The sequence below is a fragment of the Callionymus lyra genome, chromosome 5 (assembly GCF_982586985.1).
Source record: "Callionymus lyra chromosome 5, fCalLyr1.hap1.1, whole genome shotgun sequence".
Lineage (NCBI taxonomy): Eukaryota > Metazoa > Chordata > Actinopteri > Syngnathiformes > Callionymidae > Callionymus > Callionymus lyra.
In genome coordinates this window covers 34700934-34725044 of record NC_141822.1, presented here as the reverse complement: position 1 = coordinate 34725044, position 24111 = coordinate 34700934, and the positions used below count along the sequence as shown (strand labels likewise).

Genomic DNA, 24111 nt, shown 5'->3' with positions numbered 1-24111 from the left:
TGGGGACATGTGCTCTAGCAATCTGAGTTGGTGGCATATTTTCAATTGATATAAAGAGGGCTCATTCAAAACAGTGTTTACATGGATAAGATAATATGCTGGTGAGACCTAGTGTATAATGATGTTTTTGATTTAGTTTTAATTTTGTTTGTGTTGTTGTTCTTCTGTAGGATTTTTTTAGTTGAGCCTTACAGTACCACAGACAGATGTTGCATGTGTACTACCTCTTGAATAACTTTGTGTTAACGGAGTAAATAATCTAGTTATTTTAAAGAAGGAATTGGTTGATCATAAGTGACATTCATGACACGGAGCGATTGATGTAGGGCAACATAGAGCATTCCTGTGTTGTCGCAGCATAGTTAAATCTTTTTTTGAGGTTTCCTTGAAAATTTAAGTATTTGTATTTTTCACAGGATATCTTTTTTTTTTTTTATCTTGCTTCTTTACCATAATACAATAAATACATATTATCCTTCCTCACTTCAACCCTGCTCTGTTGTATATTCCTCCTTTTTATTCCTTTAAAAAAAACATTAACCCTCTAATCTATCTTTTATACACATCCTCATTCTATGTGCGTTTCCAGAGCAGAGCTCCCAGAGGTTCTTTAAATTGCTTCTTCATTTTCAGCAACTTCTTATTTACGCTGCGGGTCAGGAATCGCAATTAATTGCATGTAACATAATCAAGGTGGCAGGTAGCGAGGTGGGACACACAAGCTCACCTGAGGACGCTCAATTTAGTTTCCAACAACCTCACAGAGAAACAGCTCATACTGATATGTTGAAAAACCTGGGTGGGTGAGTGTGTCTACCTGCATTGCCGGAATAGTCTCCCACAGTCAAAGGGTATCCGTCATCATCTGGGTCTACAGAGAAAAGACCCACACCAAAGGTTCCGTACTGGGCATACGCAGTGCTGTTTTCAAAGTCCTCCAAGTCGATACGCAACTCGTAGTTCCCCTGGATCGACAGGGCATGCATTTGCTTCAAACCTGCAGAGAAAAGAGACATACAATGTGTTACAAAACCTCCAGCATGAAGCTAAAAACACCTTGAAAAAAGACGCCTCACTGTGAGAGGAAAATAAGAGCAAACATGATCGGTGCCCCAGTTATAGTATGTAGTTGAGCAGCCTTTACTTAAATGTGTATTCATCTCCACACATCTTAATTTAAAATGTCTGATTCAACCTTAGGTGTCAATCTCAATTGCATGCACAATTGTGTGAAGTAGAGGAGATTTTCTTTTTTCTTTCTTCTTTTGCAAACTTTGATTTACATACCTTTTACCTTTAAAAGCATTGAATTATATTATTATACTAGTGAAAATGCATTATTGGGTTATGATTTATTTTGTTAATGTATTAAAAACAGAGAAAAAGATAAGCATTATAATATACATCTTAACAAACAAATAATTGATTTTATCTTCCACATGAGGAATTCCCTGCTGTACAAAAAGCACAAAAATCCAGAGAAGAAATCATTATTTTTCATAAGCTCTGAGAGTCTTCATTTTGGAATCAAATCATTAAGCTTTGTTCTGTACCTGCAGCTAGATTTTCATGAAAGGGTTAAATAAGTGAACAGACAGAAACATCCGACACACCTGATTCAGTCTTAAGAGTCAATTCCATGTAAAGGTCTTTTGTTGAATTTAGACGTAGACACTCAAGTTTTAGCGACTCCACACCCCAGGTTACCATCACTTCACAAAAACCCTCCACTTTTCCTTTAATTGTTCCTTAACCTTCCTTCTGCAGAGGGTCGAAGACAGAAAGGGCCTTGGGGTAAAAACGTTTTTTGCGTCCTCTCTTCCTATGCCCCCTCCTGGTCTACGTTTCCCCCCCCCCGCTGTGTCGGAAATGACGGCACATCCCAGGGCTACTTTTGCACTCCTTAGCTGATCAAAGAAACCAGAGGAATCGTGTGTCAGGCAGCGTGGAGGGGAAAGAACTCCAACTCGGTCGGCAGAGAAATCAACACAGGCTGACAATGAAAGATGAACTGAGCCTTGATACCTTCATTCACTTCATGAAATTTTCAAGAAAATAATCAGTTTTTCTTTTTGTACGTTTCAGATACAGATTTGTCTTATCTTCATGGTCACATATTCCTTTTTAAATCTATTACAAACAAATAACTTTTTTTTCTTAATAAAAGCACATTTTCTTTTTTAATTAAAAAATAATCTGTCCTTCACTGCACAGTCAAATACAAGTTCATCTTTTGTTTGGATTGAAAGAGCACTAGTTTTCTGTCGGATGGTAGTTTTATACTGTTTGATGATACAGCATCACACAGATGATACTGATGCAGTGTCTTAATCTTAAAAGGCCACTAGATGTCACTCTTTGATTATAATGTTGGCATAATTTTCAAACTGAGAGTGCCATCTTGTGGTTTCTTCAAAATGAAGGTACTGCCTCAAACAACTGCTGCTGTATCACGATGCCTCATCAACCTTTCGCTGATCACTTCAGTGGTTGTTTCAAGCAAACAAGATTGCTGCTGCCAAGATGAAGCCTTGTCACATTGTGACACATTGTGTGTCACACATTTAATTAACATTTAAGCGCTCACTGTGTTTTATTTGCAACCAAGCCACTTCCCTGGGGTGCCTCCACCAACAGTCTCAGCTGAGCAGCTGAGAAGTGAGAAACTCAGCACTTTCATGTAGGGTAACCATTCGTCCTCTATTGGGAGAGTGGTATGAAATCCTTCAAATGTCCGAGTTATTTTAGAGAGTGTCTACTTTATTTTCACAGACATATGTGAAAAAAAATGAAAAATGTTTGACCCACATGAATCTGAAACCTTGGAAAGGGCTAATCACTCTTCCGTTCGGGCTGAAAACAGGCTTAAGCATGAAGTTTGATCAAGGGGGAATCCCTCCTTCTAGGCGGTTCCTCTCCAGATTCACTCTTTAACTGTTGACTTTGGTTCTGACACCCCTGAATCTATGCAGGTTATCACCTTGTGGTATCTCAGGATCAAGGTGACCTGGATGCCCCGAAAACAAAATGTGGTATCCCTTGTTGCCTCTATGTCAAGGTCAATGACTTTCCTGGCTTCCAGATTTAAATATGCAGTGCCCAACACAGGGGATACCACAAACACATTTTTTTGGGGGGCTCCGGGTCACCTTGACCCTGAGATAACACAAGAGTTAAGGGATGGTTCCCTCTAGAAGTAATGTGGCCCTTCTTCTAGAGGGTTCTTATTTTAAAAAGTTCACTTCCCTTCCCAGGAGCTTGGAGTAGTCCGTTTGGACACATGCCAGACCAGTCGTAGGTTTGAATGTTATTTTTCATGTTGAAGTCAATTGAGTTGACACTCCTGGATTTATAAAGGAATAAAACTAGGAGTGGTTAAGAAGGATTGGCCTAAAATCTCGGCGGATGCAGATTCAGTGAAAAGGTTTACATTTCTGACTGGGCTGTAATCTGACACATCCAACATGAAAGCAACTGCAAGTGAAGACGAGCAGCTTTTTCTGATCGCTGCCACTTCTGCTCATCCATCACTGCGGCTTCTCTTTATATAAATTGCAGGATATTCCATTTGAATCGATGACATGTAAAGGATGATAGTCCCGGCGCTCCGGGAGGAGGACAGCTCTCTGCCACATTGGATGGTGTATCTGTCGCATAATGGTTGAAGGAGCAGACACGTTTATGTGTCGCTCTTGGCTCAACTTAAAGGCGAGAACACGAAATGATGCAAAAATAGTTTTCGTTGCAGGCTTTTGAGTATGAAGCCACACATACACACAGCTCCTGGGAAATGTCCCTTGTGGCGATTTGACAAACTTCAAAAAGAACTTCTTCTCAGTTGGAGAATAAAAGCAAATGCAACACAACTCTATTTAAAGACGTCTGACTGTATTTACATAAGTTGAATCCAGGCTCTAATTAAAGCCCCAGAGAATCCCAGTGAGACTCTTAATTCAGAATAATTACGGTGGGAGACAAGAGGAACAACAACAGAGATTTCTCTGGTTTGGAAATCTAAACACTCAGGTGTAGCTCCCTGTTAATTATTGAACAAGTCTTACACAAATGATCATTTTGAGGTGTTTTGCTTCGTGCTTAACGGTTTTCATCGCTCCGCAGAAGAGTTTAAGCTGCACCGAGGTTTATTCAAATTACCTAGTTTCAGTTTTCTACCTGGGCCACATCAGGACATGCTGTTTTTTCTTTCTAAATTTAAAGTTCCTGCATCAAAATCACTTCCTGTCAAAGTGTAGCAACAGAGATCCTCCACTTCTATGTAGGCTTTTGAAATAGTGTAGTTTAATAATGCAACAAATGTAGCTCTTCGAAAATGTATTCCAAAAAAACTTCCTCTAATATTTTCAATTTTGGAACGCACGTATTAAATGAGTCCGCAGCATCTCCTGCTTCTCCTCTGAAGTTCTTGAGCCTCAACTACACAACATACAGATTCTGCTTAACCTCCAAAACTTTTATTTATCAGATATCCAAACTGCTGGAGAATAAACTGTGAAGCAGAAACACAAAAATAACTTCTGACCAATTTATCACCCAAGGCTGTTGTCACAAGTAGCCAGCCCTACTTCTTAACACTTACAATAACACATCCCTCTGCCTTACTTTCTATATATTCATGGAACTTGAGAAGAAACCAAATTTAAAAACTAATAATACATTTCAGTATATACAAAATTATTTTATTCTGTATCCACAACTTGGGGCTTTGTGTTACTTCAACCCCCGTCCATTTCTTCTCCCAAACTGTAGGTTTAATCTGATGAAAATAGTTTATTTTTGCTTCGGTCAGCAGCTCAGAGGGGAATTGGCTTATTAATAATACAATTATTTTTGAGCAACATTGGGACATGCTCTCAGTTTTACATGTGATGTATTCGATATTAGCACCAATGGCGTTGAGCATCTTGTATTTTCATCGCATTCATCAGTGTGTTTTACAATAAAACGTCTAACTCATAATCTTTAGATCAATCGTGTGAAAAGAATCATCAGGATGACAATGTAATGTAAAGCGTTGTTATTAACATGCTAATCTTTCACTTATATTTATCCATATTGAATGTGTGATAGAGGCGTGAACCCGAGGCTAGATTATTTTGGGTGTTTTAATATCTTTGGGCATAATATGCCAGTCTGTGTGTCTGTGGAACCAGCTCCTGCGGCTCTTGCTGCCCTGTGGGTAGAGAGTTAATTTAGTCCTGCCTCAGGTTACCGTTTTCTGCTGCATTTTAAAAGATTCAACAGCTCACACGGACAATTACTAATTCAATTGTGATTTGGAATGTAATCATATGGATATATGGAGAATCCTGATGCTCTTTCTTTGTTTACAATAGTTTAAAAAAAGTCAATATACAGACTTTTTTAATCTTTTTTAATTATTATTTTTCATTACAGATGAGCAGAACTATCCAGTATTAGGATGTTGAAACAAAGATGTGAAACGTTTTTTGCACTATTCAGTCCTAACCAATTCCACAGCATCAAGCAGTGTGTAGCAGATTGTCCAGCATGCAAACAGGGATTAGCAGTGTGACAAGAGTATTGATTTACTCAAATTAGCTTTGCAACCGTTTGTTAGCCATGTAAACAGCCAAAGTAGCTTAAACCAGTTATTCTTCAAACAATGCTGCTGCTTCTCTCTCAGTGCTTCTGTGAACAGCGTCAGTAGAATAATGCATTGGCCTAAGAGGGGCGAGGTACAGATCCCACTGTGTGTGAGCCCCACTTTTTTCCTCTCTGATAATACATTCATATTTCATAACCACAGCACTGGGTGGGAAAGATTAGCATTGTTCAGAAGACCCTCGTTTATCTTTTGTTTTTTACTCAGAAGTATTAGACAATCAATGTGTGACCATAAAATGTGTTTTTACAGCTAATGAGACTGACATGGACATCTAGATTCAATATGCAGGCAACTTCTGTGCTACGTTCATGTGATGCAGCTAAAAGGCCTGAAAATATCAATGATTTATTTGCTTATATTTGAAAACTATGTTGAAAAGGCTTTCAGGGAAAGGGGGGCGGGGCTAAACCCAACAGAGGGATGATTACGTATCTCTCTGCCTCGAGTTAATTATTCATCATGTTTTTCTTCAGTTGTTGCTAGAGGACAAGGCTGAGCCTGAGCCCAACCAGGGGCCGATGAGAGGCTTTTTCCACTTGAAAGTCGCAAAGGTTGTGAACTTTGGAATCTTTCGTGAACGTGAATTTCTCTAAGGAGATGAATAAAGTGTCTGTCTGTGTCTGTCTGTCTGTCTGTCTGTCTGTCTGTCTGTCTGTCTGTCTGTCTGTCTGTCTGTCTGTCTGTCTGTCTGTCTGTCTGTCTGTCTGTCTGTCTGTCTGTCTGTCTATCTATCTTTGAATTGCCATGAGTTCTACCTTACCGTGATGTTGCTGTGTTTCAACAGAATCTTTCTCTTCTTCTTCTCAACCATTTTCTGTATTGGAAAAATATTTTTCTTTTCAGGTAAAGCAGCAAGACACTTGTTTGCAACAGTTTCCCCTTTTTCAAAGCCCACGAGATGGCACATATATTTGCTTTGGCTAATCGATTGAAACCTGACATCATTTTTGCTCTGAACCAGTTCTGGTATCTCAGTGCCGTTCTGGGTCCATTTCAGGTGCTTGGTATGATAATGATGACATCACCACCAGTCAAGAAATTCGCAAGAAAAAATAAAAAGGACTTCCCACCGTATCATCTTCTCTTGAGAACAAAAGATGTGGGCGCAGTGTATAAAAGATCGACAGGTGAGCAGCGAACTGTGGTTCCTCGCTTCCGAGGAGACCACCGTGACATTTGGTGTGACAAAATATAGACAAATTTCTAGACTAGATGTTGGACCTCTGACACATCTGGGCCTGTGACAAGAGACAATATCACAAATAGACTGCTACTTCTTTCTAAAAAATGTACATTTTGTTCAGCAACTATTTTGCCCCCTTGTATGATTGAGTTTGACATCCCTGATGTATATCGACTTTAAATCTCTGCATCCCGCTGAAGCTTGAATCTTGTTGCTTGAAGATAATAAAGGATAATAACATTCAGTTCAAAGTGCGGATCAAACCGTTCATATTGCTCACTTATTGTCCACCATGTCTTCAGTTCAAGACATGGTTCAAGGATTTAATCATCAGATTGTTTTCATGCTTTAAAAACTGAACTCCTGCTCCACCTTGTTTGACTTTCCAGCACTTTTAGACAAGACTTTTTTTTCTGCTTTTAATGGCGTAGGCTTGGATGCGGATCAAATGAGATGTCTGTGAGTGAACAAACACTGTCCCAATTTTTCTTTCCGTGTTGAGAAAAAGAAAACGGAACTGTGGGAGAGTATTTTTGGTCCTGTGTATGGACACACGAAGGGATTTCCACTCGTCGTTCCAAAGGAATTCAATGCAGAATTCAATGCAGAATTTTCTTCAGTAGTGCTATTTGCTCAGTAAACACGTAGTGCCATCCCTGAGGCGAAATCTAATTTGGGAATAACGAAGCCTTTCTTGCCCACAGCGCCCTCATTACTCCTCTCTGGAGCCCCCTCACTTTGTCTTTGAAGATACGTCTCAATATATAAATACATATTTTTATTAGTTCCTGAAGAGGCAAAACATGGAAAATAATCCTCAGTGAATCTTTCCCCGTCTTGCTTTTTCAAGTCATGCAGATGCGTGAGTGGAATGCTAATAACAAGGAACGCAGATATTTTCTCCAAAATTTTAAAGAAAGTTAAAAAATAAATGTTAACCATTTTAAACACACTTAGATGACGACATCCTCAAAGAACTGAGGAGGAATGAGGAGGTGAGTTTCTTTGTAAGTAGTGTTGCATCTTTTAAAATGCAGCGTGTCTTTAAATCAATTATTCAGGATGCCTAATGAATTAACTCTGTTGCCAATTTGTTCTTTGGAGAGCGATGTGTCGAGGTCTGTCCTAGCTAGCTACCTCTTGAGCTAACCTGTTATCTGAACTCTTTGCTTCTGAGGAGAAGGTCGCCAATTTGTGCTTGTTCAAATCTGAACTCTATCGCTGCGTTTCCAGCAGCTGTTTCCCACCTAATGTTTAAAATGAAGGAGCGCCACTTAGCTCCCGCCAGGATAAGCTCACAATGAGGCTCTCAGGAGCAAACAAACTCTTGGCCCAACAGTTTAATCTGGTGGTTGTCTGGTTCAACTGCGGGTATCTGGGTTTAATTTAAACCTTTCTTCTGTACTCAAACAGGTCTCTGGTGAAAAACTCCATCACAGTTGCGATCAATTCTTGAATATATTTTATGCACGGAATCAATAGAGATGGGGATGAGGGCAATACTAAGCTAATTGCCCTTCAGCTAACATCTCTACCTATGACCTTCAATTTGAATCACTGTGCAGGGAAGAGATCAGATGTGGGAATTGTTTTGAACTAAGGGAAAGGTTTGGCTCATGATTGACTCACGTCTGAGCTTAACATCAACTGCCCAATGTCGATGATATATTTAGCTTGTTTATTGGACTGATTCGTTTTTTAAATCAATTCATGAACACACATTAAAAAAAAAAAATTCTGATCTTTTGTTTTTGCAGTAATGATAATTCGACTTTTCGTTCTTTGATTATTTTTCACTTTTGTTTCCTAATAAAATATCTATTTTGAGTTGAAAAATAACTGTTAATAATAATTAAAGCTCTTAATTATTGGATACAAACACTTCAAATAAATAAATAGTTCAAGCTTCTGTTTAGGTAAAGAAAACAAGCAGTTATTAGGACTAATTTTCGATTCAATAAATAATTACGTTGTCCGCTTTTATTTTCAGCAGTAGAACATGTTCTAAATTCACTTTGTCATATCAACGCTACACATCAATTTTAAAATACACGTAAAATAGAACAGAATATAATCAAATGTATATTTGCTCTGGGCAATTCAATTATAAAGAATGAATTATTTATATTTTTCTCCACTTTGTCTGTAATCCATATAAAATAAGATGCAAAATACATGTATGCATAATGTATGACACATATAAATTAGCATTATTTCAGACTTTCAGATTTTAATTTCAAAAAAAAAAAAATACATTTTTACAAATATCCATAAATTACTCTTATCCATGTGAAGCTTAAAAAACAGTTTACTTTTGCCAATCCAGTAAGGAAGCCTCAGACTGCTCTAGTCCTCACTCACAGTTAGCGTGTTGCTTTAAGCGTCTCTTAATTTGATCTTGGACCTCTATTGTACTCATTAGGTATATGGGTATAACACTATAAGTATCATTGTTTTTGTACAAAACTCCCTTTTTATATTTAAATATTTATAATAGAATATGTGATTAAGCCCCGCTCATTGAGATCTCTTAGTTTTTATGGAGATAAAATAAAACCAAAACCAAGCCCACTCTACTATTATTTGTCAAACATAGAGGTTTGTCACCGCGTGTCATCAATCCCGGAAGTCTCCACTTCCAAGAGACTTGTACAAAGTGGGCGTGATTGTAGCTGGCTGAAGGAGGAGTGAACAACATTATTATGTCATAATGGACTCTCTTGTAACCTCTCGTTTGCTGAGATGGACGGGGGAGAGCTTTATAAAGTAATAACTTTAAAACATGGTCATGATGAGGGACTTACTGCATCTTGGAGAGGAAAACTTCAACATTTAAAGGGGTGAGTGAGTCAGGAAAGTTGGGTTTTGACATTAGTTGCCCTTTAATGCAAAACACCTACACTTTTAAACCTCTTTTGTGAACTTAAATGCCTCTCAAATGTATCCACAAGGCAACAAACTCTGAGGATCCGGCCCAAATGGCAGGATTAGTGATGAAGTCATGAGGAGCGAACGACAACTATGATATGAGGAATTAACCGCGGGGCTGATGGCACCAGCCTAGTTTGAGAGAGCTGTCACACATTTGCTTGAAAGTAGCCAGAAACTTTTGCAGCCAACACAAGGTTTTGGTTTGGCACATGCGGGATGAGAAAATATCTTCAACATAAATTCAGGTCAACTTTAGGAGGCGACAAGAACAGTTCTTCGCCCTGACGGTCTGGTGTAAAGTGGAGGCTCAACCTGAGGTTCTGCTTAAAAGGTTTTCTATCACTTCACTAGAATCAATTGTATTGTCTTTTTTTATTAATAAAAGCTTGCAGAGGCCCGATGGAATGATGGGTTGGAAAGAGAATGAAGCGTCCAGGCAAAGGGATAAAATACAACACAAGATGATTGTGAAAGTGAAGGACTTGCTGGGGTAACCAGTGATAGTATGACTTGAGCGATACCCAGCCAAACGAAAAGAAAGTAAATAGAAATCTGTAAATCGGAATTGACATCACGGTAATGTAAGATTTCATCCCTTTTAAAAATGACCACAAACATAAATGCACTGATCCTCTGTGTTGCCACTTCGCATTAAAATGGTTTCAACACTCTAATCAGCAAACCACACCTAGGAAAGCTGCGAGGTAGATGGAAATCCAGGTGGGCACAAGATAAGAGGCTTCAAATGAAGTCCTTGCGATGGTGGAGAGGGTTTCACAGCGAGCTGGTCCTCATACATATCGAAATTACTGCAGAATTTTCTGCAAATTGCAGCCGTCTCCACTCCAGCGGTGCAATCAAGTTCAGATGGAGTGTCTGTCAGGGACCCAAAGCACCAATCAGACAGAGCAGGAGGCGAGCTGGAGGCTGAGGCATCATCCTGTCAGCAGTGGGGGGGCTGATTGGAGAAGAGTCAGATCCCCGGATGGCTAACTTCAGTGTGTCGGACTAACCCAGGAGGAGTCGCTCTCTTGAATTATTGATCGGATATGAATGCAGTATCGCAGGAGGCCGCACTGAAAACACTTACGAGGACGGTGAATAATAGATCACAGCGTATTGTAGTTTATATTTCTCTTTGTCGTGCCCTATCAGCTTACAGGTTTCAAATGGCTGAGGTCGAATCTCAATCCTCCCCTGGCTCATATCCCTCCAGCACTTCCTGAATACATTAACACACAAAAATATGAATTCAGGTCTTACTTACTTATTTGTTTTAAATGACAAGGCTGGTCTGACAGGTTAAACCACATGCAGCCACACACAGTTTTGTTCTGTTTTTTTTCTGACTTAGTTCAGCTCCAAATCAAATAACCCACATTAAAAATACAGTTCAAATATAGAAGAAACTTATAATTCTGTTCTCTGGTGTTTTGCAGCTTTAATAGTCTTAATTTTTCATGAGAATATCCTGTTTCTTTTTTTACTTCCTGTCTCTGCTAGGCTTCTCTAAGCTTTACACAGGTGCAACGATTTTGACCTTAACAACTGGAGGCCATTTACTCTTTATTCAACCCAGCAGCATGACCCAAATTATTAGTGCTGGGTTGTTGAGGCATCAGGACGCAGTGTCTTCATTTTGACTAGATGTCACTCTCTGTATATAATATTTGGCTCTGATCCACTAACTCATTACTGGCATTATTTCATACTGTGAGTGCCATATTGTGGCCTTTTTAAAATGAAGACCCTGTATCATGATGCAGCATCAAACAACTGATGCTGTATTTCATCAACACATCACTACAGATCTGATAAAGTGAGTGGAGGTAATGATTCAAAGGATAGTGAAGCTTTGCTGAAAAAGAAGCCTATGAAAAGCACCCTCTTCTGCCAACCAGAATTTGTTGGTAAACCGAGCTCAGACACCTAATGTTACGCCTACACTTGCTGTGAAAGACACTCACTGCTGACCTCTGAGACACATCGACTATTTACTAAACGTTGCCTATTCTTCCACCGCCAATCATTAATTCCCGTTAAACGTGAATGGAACGCTGTTGTGTATAACCTTCACAGGCTCTTTAGTAAATCTTAGTCCAATTATCGCATGAAACACTTTCAGAGCAAACCTGTCAGAGTGAGAAATGAAACAGTGGGAGTCGACTGTATAACACTGTGAAATGGTCTTGTGGTTTGTAATTATTGCTGTTGAGAAGGAGGTGAGAGAAAAAGTGTAAGTTATGGACGATAAATGACACGAGTATAAATAAATGTATTCATGTTTAAAAACATAACTAAATGTCAGAATAAATAAATAAATGTGTGGATAAATATCAATATGTCAAAATGTCAAAATAAATAAATGACTTCTGATTTCATTTTTGTTGAAGAACGCTGCTATTTCTATGTATATATATATTTTGTAATTTAAACATTTTGACTTTTGTTTATGTGTTTATACATTTTGTCTTTTATTTATTTATGTATTTATACATTTTTTCATTTTGACATTTCATCGTCAGTATATCATCAGCTCATATGGCTCTTATGTTAAGACCTTATCTTATTGTGATGCAGCTATTTATATATTTTGACATTAGCAACAATTAGAGACATTGCTATGAGGAGTAACTAAACATTGAATAATAGGCTTACTCTCTTTTTCTATCTTTTGTTTAGACATTGTTTATATTCTCACATAATTGACACCAGAGAGTTTATTCTGAAGAATGTACTACCTGAATATTTTGAAGAGAGACATAACATTGTGGTTTGCTCCCCAGCTGTTCAGGAAATGAATAACTCATGTACTCTGATCACAAGAACAACGTAGTTAACGGGACACAAACGTAAACGCAGTACAAAAAAACAAAATATATGCTGGAATGGGATCTGATCTGATTCCACATCTATATCAGCGCTAATCATAGATCATTAGCAATAGCGTGTACACGGTCCATCTCCCCGGAATTATCCAAAGTAAGCAGTGAAGCTATTAACATATGATGCTCGTCAAGGCAGTGGTAGTTGATCCGAAGACATCACTGTAACCAATCACTGCTTTAGACTGATGTTCTACATGCCTACTTAATTTGCATACCGACAAGGAAATGTCAAAATGACAAAATGTATAAATACATTAATTAATAAAAGACAAAATGTATAAATACATTAAAAAAAAGGCAACATGTTTAAATGACAAAATGTATATATACATACAAATAGCACCATTATTTGTATACATTATTCTGTATTTAATCAGAAGTAATTTATTTATTTTGACATATTGATATTTATCCACACATTTATTCGTTTATACATTTTGTTATGTATTTATAAATTTATACATTATTTTATCTATATTTTTGTCATTGTCCTTCATAGAACGAGTGCTGTGAGACAAAAATTGTTAATTGGTGTAACTTGGTACTTATAATTGATAAACTTATATTACTAACTAACATTGTGATGACACTGATTAACAGATTAAATACTGAGGCTAACTGTATCTTCCTCTCGTCTCATGTCATCCATGAACATCATTTTGTGTAAACTATCGGTGCATATCAACATGACCTTTGACATCGGACAATTCTGTCTCACCATATTTCCCCCAAGATACAGCTCTGGTTATGTAACATGAAAATGAATCCTCAAACTATAAGCCTAGAGCATCAGCTAGCCATACACTTCTGCAGTAATACATCTCCCAGAGAACAATCGATCAAAGAACCTCTCCCCACTAACCTGTGAGCGGTGGAAGCTATGACCTCTGACCCTGCTGTTGTCAGCATTGTTTCATTGGAGATGGGAAAAGATGCAACAATACGTACATGATTAGGCTGTTTCACAGATTCTCACAGAAGAACCTCTAACAGGGTCAAGACTATTGGAATAGAAGTGTCTCGACCGTGCACGACCAAAGGTGAGCGAGGGAAGCAGAGAATAAATAAAATTGGCAGACAGATGGAAAATGCTTTGCCTTCTGGGTCCGTTCTATCTTGATGCAGTCAAGCGAATGAGATTGGGCTGCGACTGTTTTTTCCTAAATATCTAAACTCAAATCAACCCAGTCAATTTACAGCAAATACACTCTTTGTTTAACGACAATGGCCTTCAGTTTTTGTTTCTTCATGAGCCACGACACATGTATGTGCTGTAGAACATTCTCACCAGTTTTCAGTGACACAATCTATGGACGTACACGTTACTTTTTCTTACAAATTTTGAACGGGGAACTCTTCCTGAGCTTGTTACTGGACTTATGTTGCTGCCTTCATGACACCATTTTCTCCAATTTGTTTACTTTGAAAAAGACAAAAATCCAAGTGTAATTAATTTGACAAAACTCAGTTTCTTACCTAACAGACATTTTCAAGTCACATGGAAACTTATTTTTGGTCACGTGACCCCAACTGGCCTCTTTAAAGCACTCACAATACCTGTCCACAGACAAACGAGAGGCAGCAATACACACACAATGGGCAGTCAACCTCACAGGAATAGTGATGTTCTTTCATTCGCACTTTCTTTTGTACATACAGTCCTTTTTACATTTCCCACTGCGTGACACGAATGCGAACAGAAGCCTCGGGATGCAGCATTGTGGCCGGGACAAGCGGTGGAGGATAAATGTGTGTTTGTGTGCAGACAGGCGCTGGGAGAAAAAAAAAGAAAAGATTAAGAGTACTAACGATAAAGAGAAGGAGGGAAAAAAAACAGGCAGTGGCCTCAGGTAAACATGCAAAATTACTTTGCAAATTTTTTTAAATCCACTTTCCCATCTCGTTTCACACTGGGCTTTTGTATTTGCATACTGTTACAGCAGCACAGCTGTGTTGTGAGTATTATTTGTGAATATGATTACGTTTTAATCCATTATTTTTATTTTCTTGCTGTGATTTATTTCTTAAAAGGAACACACTGTAAATTTGAGACTATTCATTGCTCAACCTCAACGGACAGAAAACTAAATTGAAGAGGAGAGTTCAGGTATTGTGGATCTTTGTTCTTTCCCATCAGACCTTGACACTGATTATGAAAAGCAGTGTCTATTTGTTGTACCCATCTAGAACCAGTGTGTCAACCAACGCCAAGCTTCAGATGGAACACCATGTGACAAGGCCCACTCGTCTTAGCATCTTTTGGCTTATAGTAAAAGTAAAGGATATCCACTGTATGACACACATTTCTTCTGAGCTCTTTAAATTCAACTAATCATATATTCTGTGCTGTCAATGCCAGACCAACCATGATGATTTTCATCAAAGTTGGATTAAGGTATTCATAATTTAGCTTTTATCATTTATTTATAGGCATATTATGTGATAGGATCAAGATCTGTTTCTGGTGGTAAAAGAAATGTTATTCTGCAGTCGAAGCTAAAGAATCAAAGTAAAATGGCCAAAATAATAATAAAAAAAGGTTCACTTTTATCTCCTCAAAAAGAAGATGAATCATCTCATTAATTAAATTGTCTTTCAGCTACTTTTCATCATCACTATTGTTTCAATCCCCACATTTGAAGAGGACACTGTGTCTTTGCTTCCGACCGAAGATGAATGAGCCCCTGCTGCGTGTTTCTCATTGATCTGAGAAACATAGTGGAGAGAGTTTCTCACATTTAACATTTTTTACTTCTGTGAAGCAATTTCTTCTTGTCAGACTGCCCTTTCAAAGTGAACAGGCCCTTAACTCCCGAAGGGTGGTAGGAACGGTCAAGCCTGTCGAATGCACATCTCTAAATAATAGTAATCCCAGAGCCTGCCTTTCAACTGGAACCTGACTTTTGCATGAATATCTACTCCAACCTTAACTCTCGAGCTGACATGAGCAAAACAAACACTTGAGGACAGAGAGATCTGACAATTTCAGTCTGTCTATGTTACAATTCAACATTGAAGTCAATAAGAAATGAATCAGCTAAGAAACTTTTTTTTTATGACAGTACCACCCGTGTCTTCTACTTTTCTCTACCCTTGTCTTACTACTGACTTTATTAGCAGTAAGGAGTATCCCACTCTTGCTGTCAGAGCCCGGAAATGCTGTCTCCCTGTTGCAACAACTGTGTGAATCTGCTTTTCGACAAAAAAAATGCTTAAAACAAAACACAGAGCATGTCTACATGGATATGGCACTGACAGACGTTAAGCCCAAGTTTGAAAACCCAGAGCCACCAAGCCCAACCCAGCCTCAGAGAGACAGCCAGCTTTGATTTGGTTTAAATCAATATATTTTGTGGGAATAAACATTAGTTAAAACATGTGTTAATCTTTTCCTATGCTTTACAAATAAAACATATTTATTTGTTGTTTGTGAAGGGGTCCCTTACCAGAGGCTATTGGTGTTATGGGGGCTTTGGCATCATGCATTTTGGGAACCCTTGTGTTAATGTATAAACATATTTTAAGGTTTACTTTGTGTTTGGGAGAAGATGAAAAATTGATATAAATGATTATTTTCCAGTCCAAAGCAAACCACATTTTGGATCGATTCAATGGGTAAATTAAAATGTACTCATGACTTTATCTGAACTATCACAAAGAAATAAATGTTACTGTAATGTGAATTATTTATTGGATAAGAAAAGACTTTTCGTTAATATAGTGAAAGGCCATTAAAAAAAAAGAAGGAAACCTTGTAAAAGTCCCAGATCCACTCAGAAAAACAGCAACATTACCTAAACAAATCATCGCTAGTCCATCTTTATTTGATCCCTAATATTACATAAACTTTCACTCACAAATTTGAACTGTTTACTCCAACAAACCAAAAAAGGCCTACAAAAAATCCTAATAACAACAATAATAACAACATAGATGGGTCTGTACATTTGTCTGTACCTTTCAAAAACTTGGAGTGAATAAAATTTGATAAAGTTAACCGAGAATAAGATGATTTTAAATATAAAGATGTTTGGTTTGAGAGTCCGTCTCACTCAACTCCTTGGTTTTAATGTAAGATAGTAAAGTGAGGTTTTAAAAGGGACTTTTCAAAAAAAGCAATTGGGAATTAACATTCTTGAGGCCTAGTTTTCATCAAAGCGTTAAGCAGACTATTAAAAATAGAAAACAGAATAAATTGAATTAGCCTTTCGGGTTAGCAAACAAAGATGAAAACATAAACATATGCTTACAGACACAGAGATGTTCACTTAGTAATTAGACATAAAGGAAACAGCAGTAGGGAAGAGATAAGTAAATAATCTTGCTTTCTATTTTCCAAACAATCTGTTGGTGACATAGAAAACAAAAACCTCCCCTGACTAATATCTGTCTGCTTTTTTTCTGGTCATTTTCTTTTCTCTAAGTAAGAATGAATGCTTTTCCACCCACCGTCTTGAAAATATGAAACAAAACCACCACAAAATGAAATTGCCGACACAATCCATAAGGATTTATTTTCAATATCACCCGCCTGGAGGCTGGCAGCTGTTGTTTTTTTTAAGAGAAATATAATAAGACTTATTTTATTGCATTGTCCACAGATGGCTTATTAAATAGATGAATAGCCATAACACTATTTTGGGAATTTAATGATCAGTCTTCATATATAAAAAAACAGAGATGTTTATTTAAGTAGCATTTTGGCGTAACCTAGTGATTGTGTAAGGATGTGCTTATATGCAGTTTAGATTATTGCAAGTTGAAATAAAGATCAATGTACGTGATAAAATATGAAATTCAATTCAATATAGATGCAAAAAAAGTTTGATGTGTTCATGAAGCATTTTACACATTGTCATATGATCTGTTTCTTCTGTTTGACTTCCTCTCCCAGATATCCCTTAGCTGTGGTCTATAGATATTGGGTTTGCCTCTGAGATATCAGCTGCTGTTTTTGGCTTAGAACTGTTTCGGTATCCATGTACTTCCTCCCCTTCAGCTGTACTGAACTTAATGTATGCGGCAAAAATAGAAGCTTTACTTTGCACGTCTCTGGCCTGCTGTGGCTGAGACCGAGCAGAGACACAAATCCCTTTTGTTAAAATGTCTTGGATCTTTGAGCTTAGTTCATAAGAAATGGTAGAAAAAAAGTGTAGATATTCCTCATATGTAATAGTAAGTAAGCAAGTTAGTAAGTAATACACTGAGATGCAAACTTAAGGTTGCCATTAATAATTATTTCAGGCTTAACTCTTAAAGGACCGATAAAAATATATTTTTTAATCTCCTTTTTGGATCACTGGTTCAAAATCTTATAAAAGGTGTATATTTCAGCTACTTCCTCAGTTCTGATAAAAAATTGACTTGGTTATGTATCAACAGGTGGCGTTGCCAGAACCATCTCATATGTAAAAATAAGTGAAAATACAGAGAAATAAGCAAGCATCTGAGAAATCTTTGACTTCATAGGAGTTAAGAATAATGAGACAAAACTGATATGATAAGAGAGATTAGCAGCTGAACTGAAATTAACCCTATATACATGAGAATCCTGATGAGAGGTACAAATTCTAAAGGCAGAAATGTACGACCATGTCTTTAAAACTAATTTTGTAAATCGTCATAAAATGATTATGGAATACTAATACAGACTGAGCAAGTGAAAACAAATTAGATATACAGCAGCTTGGCTATGGCTAATATGTTAGATTTCATACAAGAATCAATTTGCTTCTCACAATATGAATACATGAACCTAATCACTGTTTCAACCACACCTTAAATCTTTTTCTAGAATACAGACCTGAATAAAAACATAATTGTCTCTCCTCAGAACTCAGTTTTGTCATCCCATCAATTTTGTGTTACCTGACCAGCACTAAAAACAATTTCAATAAAGTTCTACCTAACCTAACCTAACTACAGAGCACAAGCACTGTCTGAAAGTGTCAGTCAAATTGAAGGGAGCAATTCTCTCAGGCACCAGTAAAACAATCAATCTTAGTGTGTCAGGAAACTCCACCCATAGTTACCATGACGAACATGACATGACACTTAAATACACCATTTACTCCAAAGAATTTCTGTTCCCTGGTATACTCAGTGAACATGCAAGCTAAAGCAGAATTCACGGCAACTAGAGAATAATGGTAGTCAACAAAAAAGGATGAATTTTACCAGGTCTGGCAGGATCATTTAAAAATATACAGGGTAGCACAGTGGACAGCCAGATCTAGCTATTACTCATCAATTATAGCAGAAAATTAGTATAACCTGAGTTTACCTTTTTAACACTGTACCCAGGCTGACATGGAGCCATAATTCGAGCAGAGGAACTATTCAGGACCTCTTAATATCCTCTCCTACAAATGTTGCAGCTTTACTGGACACTAAGGAACTCGACAAATGTCTTCTATTGTTTCCTCCTCTAAATCCACAACATGTCTCTTCCCTAGATCCTATTCCCACATGGCTACTTAAAGAAGTGTTCTCCTTACGGTCCTGTATTATAGATACCAAGTCCTGGATTACCCAAAACTTCCTTTAACTGAACTCAGACAAAACTTAGGTTCTACTAGCTGCTCTTCTTCTGTTACTCTCTTCTGTCAGGATGCTCAAACGTGTCTTTAGCTCATTCAGAACTCTGCAGCTCGTGTTCTGACTAAGACTAAGAGGCACGATTACATTTCTCCTGTGCTGTCTTCTTTACATTGGCTTCCAGTAGAATTTAAACTACAATTTTAAATCCTTCTTTAACCTACACAGCTTTACATGGTCTCCATCTCTCCCGGAGCTGGGCTTTTTGTTGAAGTTGAGTGGCATTAAAGGAGTTTATTATCCAGAATGTCTGTTTGAAAATAAGTGCAGAACAGATGGTTTTGGAGGATGTCTCCATGCGTTTTTAGTAATATTTATTAACTTTTTGGTTAGAAGTTGTTTAACCAATTGACCAGAGGCCTAATGTACTAAGGGGTCATAAGTACAAAAAACGCGTGGACCTACTTTTCCACGTCAAAGTCCATATCTATCAATAAGGAAAATTCGTAATTCCCGACACGTTTGTAGGTCACGTACGTACGGATCAGCTGCTCAGATGCATGTCAGCCTCACTAGACACGTTGAGATGTTCACATCAGAGTTACATAACAAACAATATTGATCAAAAATTAACACACACACACAAGTGTTTGTAGTTACATGAGTGGATATTAAATTATTCACAAACATATAAATATGTTCTCATTCACCAAATGGTTCATCTTTATTTATTAAGACAACATCGATCGTTTTATACTGAATATTTGAATCCGCTATTTCATGCTTTTCAGAAAAAAAGTAAAGGAATTATGAGCTTGTTTTTATAATATAATGAAATGATCAGCGTTGGATCGCTTGAGGTATTTCTCTTACAGTCACAGATGTTCTTGTGAATCAAAATTGATCAAAATGAAGCTGCAGAAAGAAAGCAGCTAAAGTTTTCCTCATGTGATCACGTGATTGTGGCGATCTCATTGAAAAAACACACTTATATAAATGCAGAGTCACATGATTTGTTAATTTTTAATTTGTAATTAAAACGCTTTTATTTTATAAATGTAAAAATAATTTGCGTGTGTGTTGCGCAGCTGTGCCACACATTCATATGAAGCTCAGACGATCAGAACCTTTTCACAACATCATCAATACTCAGCACTTTAAGTTACTGATTTACAGTTTTAATCTCGTTAAACTCCATTTTAAGATGTTTCAAATAAGCCCCTGATCGTCTCTGTTATTCGGGTAAATAACTGTGAAATAAAAACATTTACAACGGAGCTCGTCTACACTTAAATTTAAGTACTTGGTCCATGTCAGAAATGTTTAAATGAACGAAAAACTGTTAATACAGTCTAACTTCATGTTTTCATCGGTTTTCTCTAATCGCAGGGAGAAAAATCTCGGACTCTGGTTCATTTAAATATGATCTAAATGACACCAAAAATAGGTAGAGCGAACCACCTTGACGACAGGTCGATGTTTGTATTTAAGCATCTGAACTGAAGCACAGAGTTTGAATTTTCACAGTAGACGAGTGAAAGCTGCTGGTTCAGCAGCATCCCAGTGAACGGACTAAAAGCATATTCCATCAATCGATTTTGGACCTTAAGGAGAAAATTATGCAGTTTAGAAACTGAATATATTCAAATCTCTGAGTGTTAGTTACACATTTTAGGGGTCAGCCAACTTGGAGAAGTTCACTCAAGGATGTAAACAACTTGTTTGTATTCTGTCCCCTTGCTGCGAGAGGAACGACAGGAGTGGCGGGTAAACAAACGGATATAATGAAGTGAGCTGGGTCCAAATATTGACGAGGTGCTTTATTCTTTTAAATATTTCAACAACTTCTGTCAAGTCAGCATCGTCCTTGAACCCATGAGGCAGCACAAACGTTGACTTAAGACTCACTTCTTTTAATTCTGTCGCTCTCTGCCAAAGAAGCAGCCGCTTTGGCTTCCTTCCTTTGTGAGGCTGAGCCAAATTCCCAACGTTTAAACATTCTTAAAATAGAACATGTTTTCTGTCACAGAGATTTTTCGGAGAAATAAGAAGTGGAGTGTACCTCTTATATTTTACATCAGATTCTAGAGGTAACACAACTTAGAAAGAACCTTTTCATCTAAATATTGTCGATGACCAGTGAGTCTCCAACAGTGGTTCTCAAACATTTTTACCGAGATTTCCTTGGCACGTTTATTTGGTGTTGGCCCCCGTACACAAATAGTTCACAATCATTTCACCATATTAACACTTTAAAGCAGGTGCTACAGACAAATAGTTTAGGTTTATAAAAAATCAAATAGATCCATTGAAAACAATTAAAATTATTTGAAAATATTAAGTCTTTTATAATAACCGTCACTAAGGTTATCTGATCACCAGAGTGTGTCTCTCTCCAATAGGAGAGGACAAGTTATTCATTAAATTACATTTTTAGAAAGTGTTGAAAAGGAGAAGATTATAGTTTGGTGCCTTTCTGAATCCTCACCTGGTTTGTTCTGCAAAAACAGGTAATGTCGCACTAGCATCTAAATTTGGAAGCGTTAAAGCTGTTCATGGTGTAAAAATGTATGCATAATTAATCCCAACCGTCAAATCAATGAGAGGAAACCCACACTATTTATCCACTCATCCACAGTCAGCAACCTCATGCTGGTTTGATAGGAAGATGTAAAAACCAGCAAGAATGAAAGTGGGAAAAAGCTCCACAGGAATAAAATAGCTCATCTGTTACCCTAAAAAAGCTTCAAAGATGAGGGGAGCAGATGTTCAGCCACACTGTGACATCAATAGTCCAACCTTGCAGCAGGCCTGCCTCCACTAATTTCCCTGACGCACCATTACTGATACTCACCTCGCTCCACAGGGCAGCGTCCGAGGTGAACATACCTCAAGAAAATCAAAAAGTTGTTTGTTTTTTGCCTTTTTTTTCTGGGAAATGCAATTTATTTTCCCTTGTGGCATCCTGTGGAGCAAGGACACTGCAATATTTGGTGGAAAAGATTCCAAAAACACCACAGGGAAGGTTAAAGTATGTGGCAAGTAGAAAAAGGAAAGTACTTTCAATATTATGAGAATAAATAAAGAGGTGATACACATTTTATATTAAAATAATTAAATAAGTAAGTTAGGTGGATAAAAATGTTAACAAAGGAAGAATTATTTTATTTTGTTAAATGGTGGAGGAAAATGTAAAAATATTACAATTTGAGAAAATGTATTCATTTTATGTAAAAACAAGTATACTAAGGTGAAAAGGATGAAAATAAAATCCAGACCTTGAAAAAACAATAAAACACATTACCTAAACTATAATATATATATATATATATATATATATATATGTATATATATATATATAATATATAATTTAGGAAGGAAAATGTGGTACACAAAATAAAATTAGGACCAAAATATAATATTTTTACTGATATGTTGTGTTTGCAACACTGATATTGAAAGTGTCTGCTTCTGATTATTGATACTCAACAATATATGTGTGATTATTTTTCTTATTCTTGTTATTTTTTAGTTGTAGTAATTATAATAATAAATTATTATTATGAATTATGAATTAAAGGATTTAAAGTTTAAAAATTAACAGCCATATATAATGAGGTATCTCCTCCATCACTGCATGGTATTTGGCTGCAACTGGGTAGACTCTAATAAACTAGAGATGGTGACTGGCAACTCTATGTCATTCCCCCAGCTCTGCATGTCTCGGAGTGAAGCAGGCAGGATTCAAACTGCTACCCTCAGGCAGAAGATCATTAAGGCACAACCTCCTACCTTGACACCGACTGACACTGTATGTGATCATATTCAAAATGGAATAATGTCAATATATTCAGCATGATAGCTGAAAGACATCACAATAATCCAACAGGAAGGGTCGACTCTAAAAAAGGAAGCAGCAAAGATTGGATATCCATGAAAATATATCCTCCATGTATATTCCAAGAGCAATGATGCGTTGATTTAAATAAGCCTTGAAATATTAAACATGGCCTTGACTGCTTCTGTAAAAAAGCACTAAATTAGCTGTTTCTGGCATTAATATATTCTCTCTTTAACAATTAATCTGATTTAGAAATGTATGATCTTACCATTAAACGTGCAAAAGACCTAATGAATTGTTCTGCAGCAAAATTTGAATAATGACTTGTTACAACGGGGCACCGGCGTTTGATATGAGCGAGACACGCAGGAGGTTCCTGCTGAGAATTCATTTCTGAGGCTTTTTTTTTACCCTGAGGGTGATCGATGATGGAGGTGACGAGACAACAGCACAAGCTGAACGTGCACGGCTGCTCTGAAATGTTTAAAGTGGCCCGCTGGTTCATTCAAATTCAATCTGCCGAATCCTGGACTTTCCATATTCCTGCCGTGTTGTTCCAGCGCACCACTGGGAGTCCAGGCTCGCACTCGTACCATTTTTCTATTATGGGCTGCGCTCCGTAATGGCCTAAGGTCAGCACGTAGACCTGGATCTCCATTAATGCTCATAAACTCTGCCAGCGGTGCTCACAGAGGATTCCTAAGAACACACGGAGATCAAACTGATGTCAGACAGTTTGGTGGTGGATGTTCACAGTCGGCAAACCAGCGACGACGAGGGCTTATTGTTATGCTGGCTGTACAAATGCCAAGCAGAGTGGATCGATTCCTTGCCGGCTTGTCGTGTGTGATGGATGGAATATTAACGCTGACTTTGTTTTAATGTTTGAACACACGTGCTGATAAATTAATGTGGAAAAAGAATTCATCTTTTCATTTGAAAACATAAAATATTAATTCAACGTCTTCCACTTGGTGACTAAATGAGGTCACATGGATGTGGGGGACACCCTGGACAGATATCAAGACAATATTCACTCACTCGAACAACTACACTAGTAACTTATTATTTTTATGATTAATAT

At 37.4% G+C, this 24111-nt stretch overlaps 1 protein-coding gene across 2 annotated transcripts in view; it reads right to left on the bottom strand.

Moving 5' to 3' along the window:
- Positions 1-24111, bottom strand: part of fibcd1b (fibrinogen C domain containing 1b) — a 112450-nt gene that overhangs the window by 7580 nt on the left and 80759 nt on the right. For both annotated transcript variants that reach the window (XM_087792141.1, XM_087792142.1), the window contains one exon: positions 818-997. In XM_087792141.1, coding sequence (XP_087648267.1) covers positions 818-997 — 180 coding nt within the window. The remainder of the gene's footprint in view (positions 1-817; positions 998-24111) is intronic.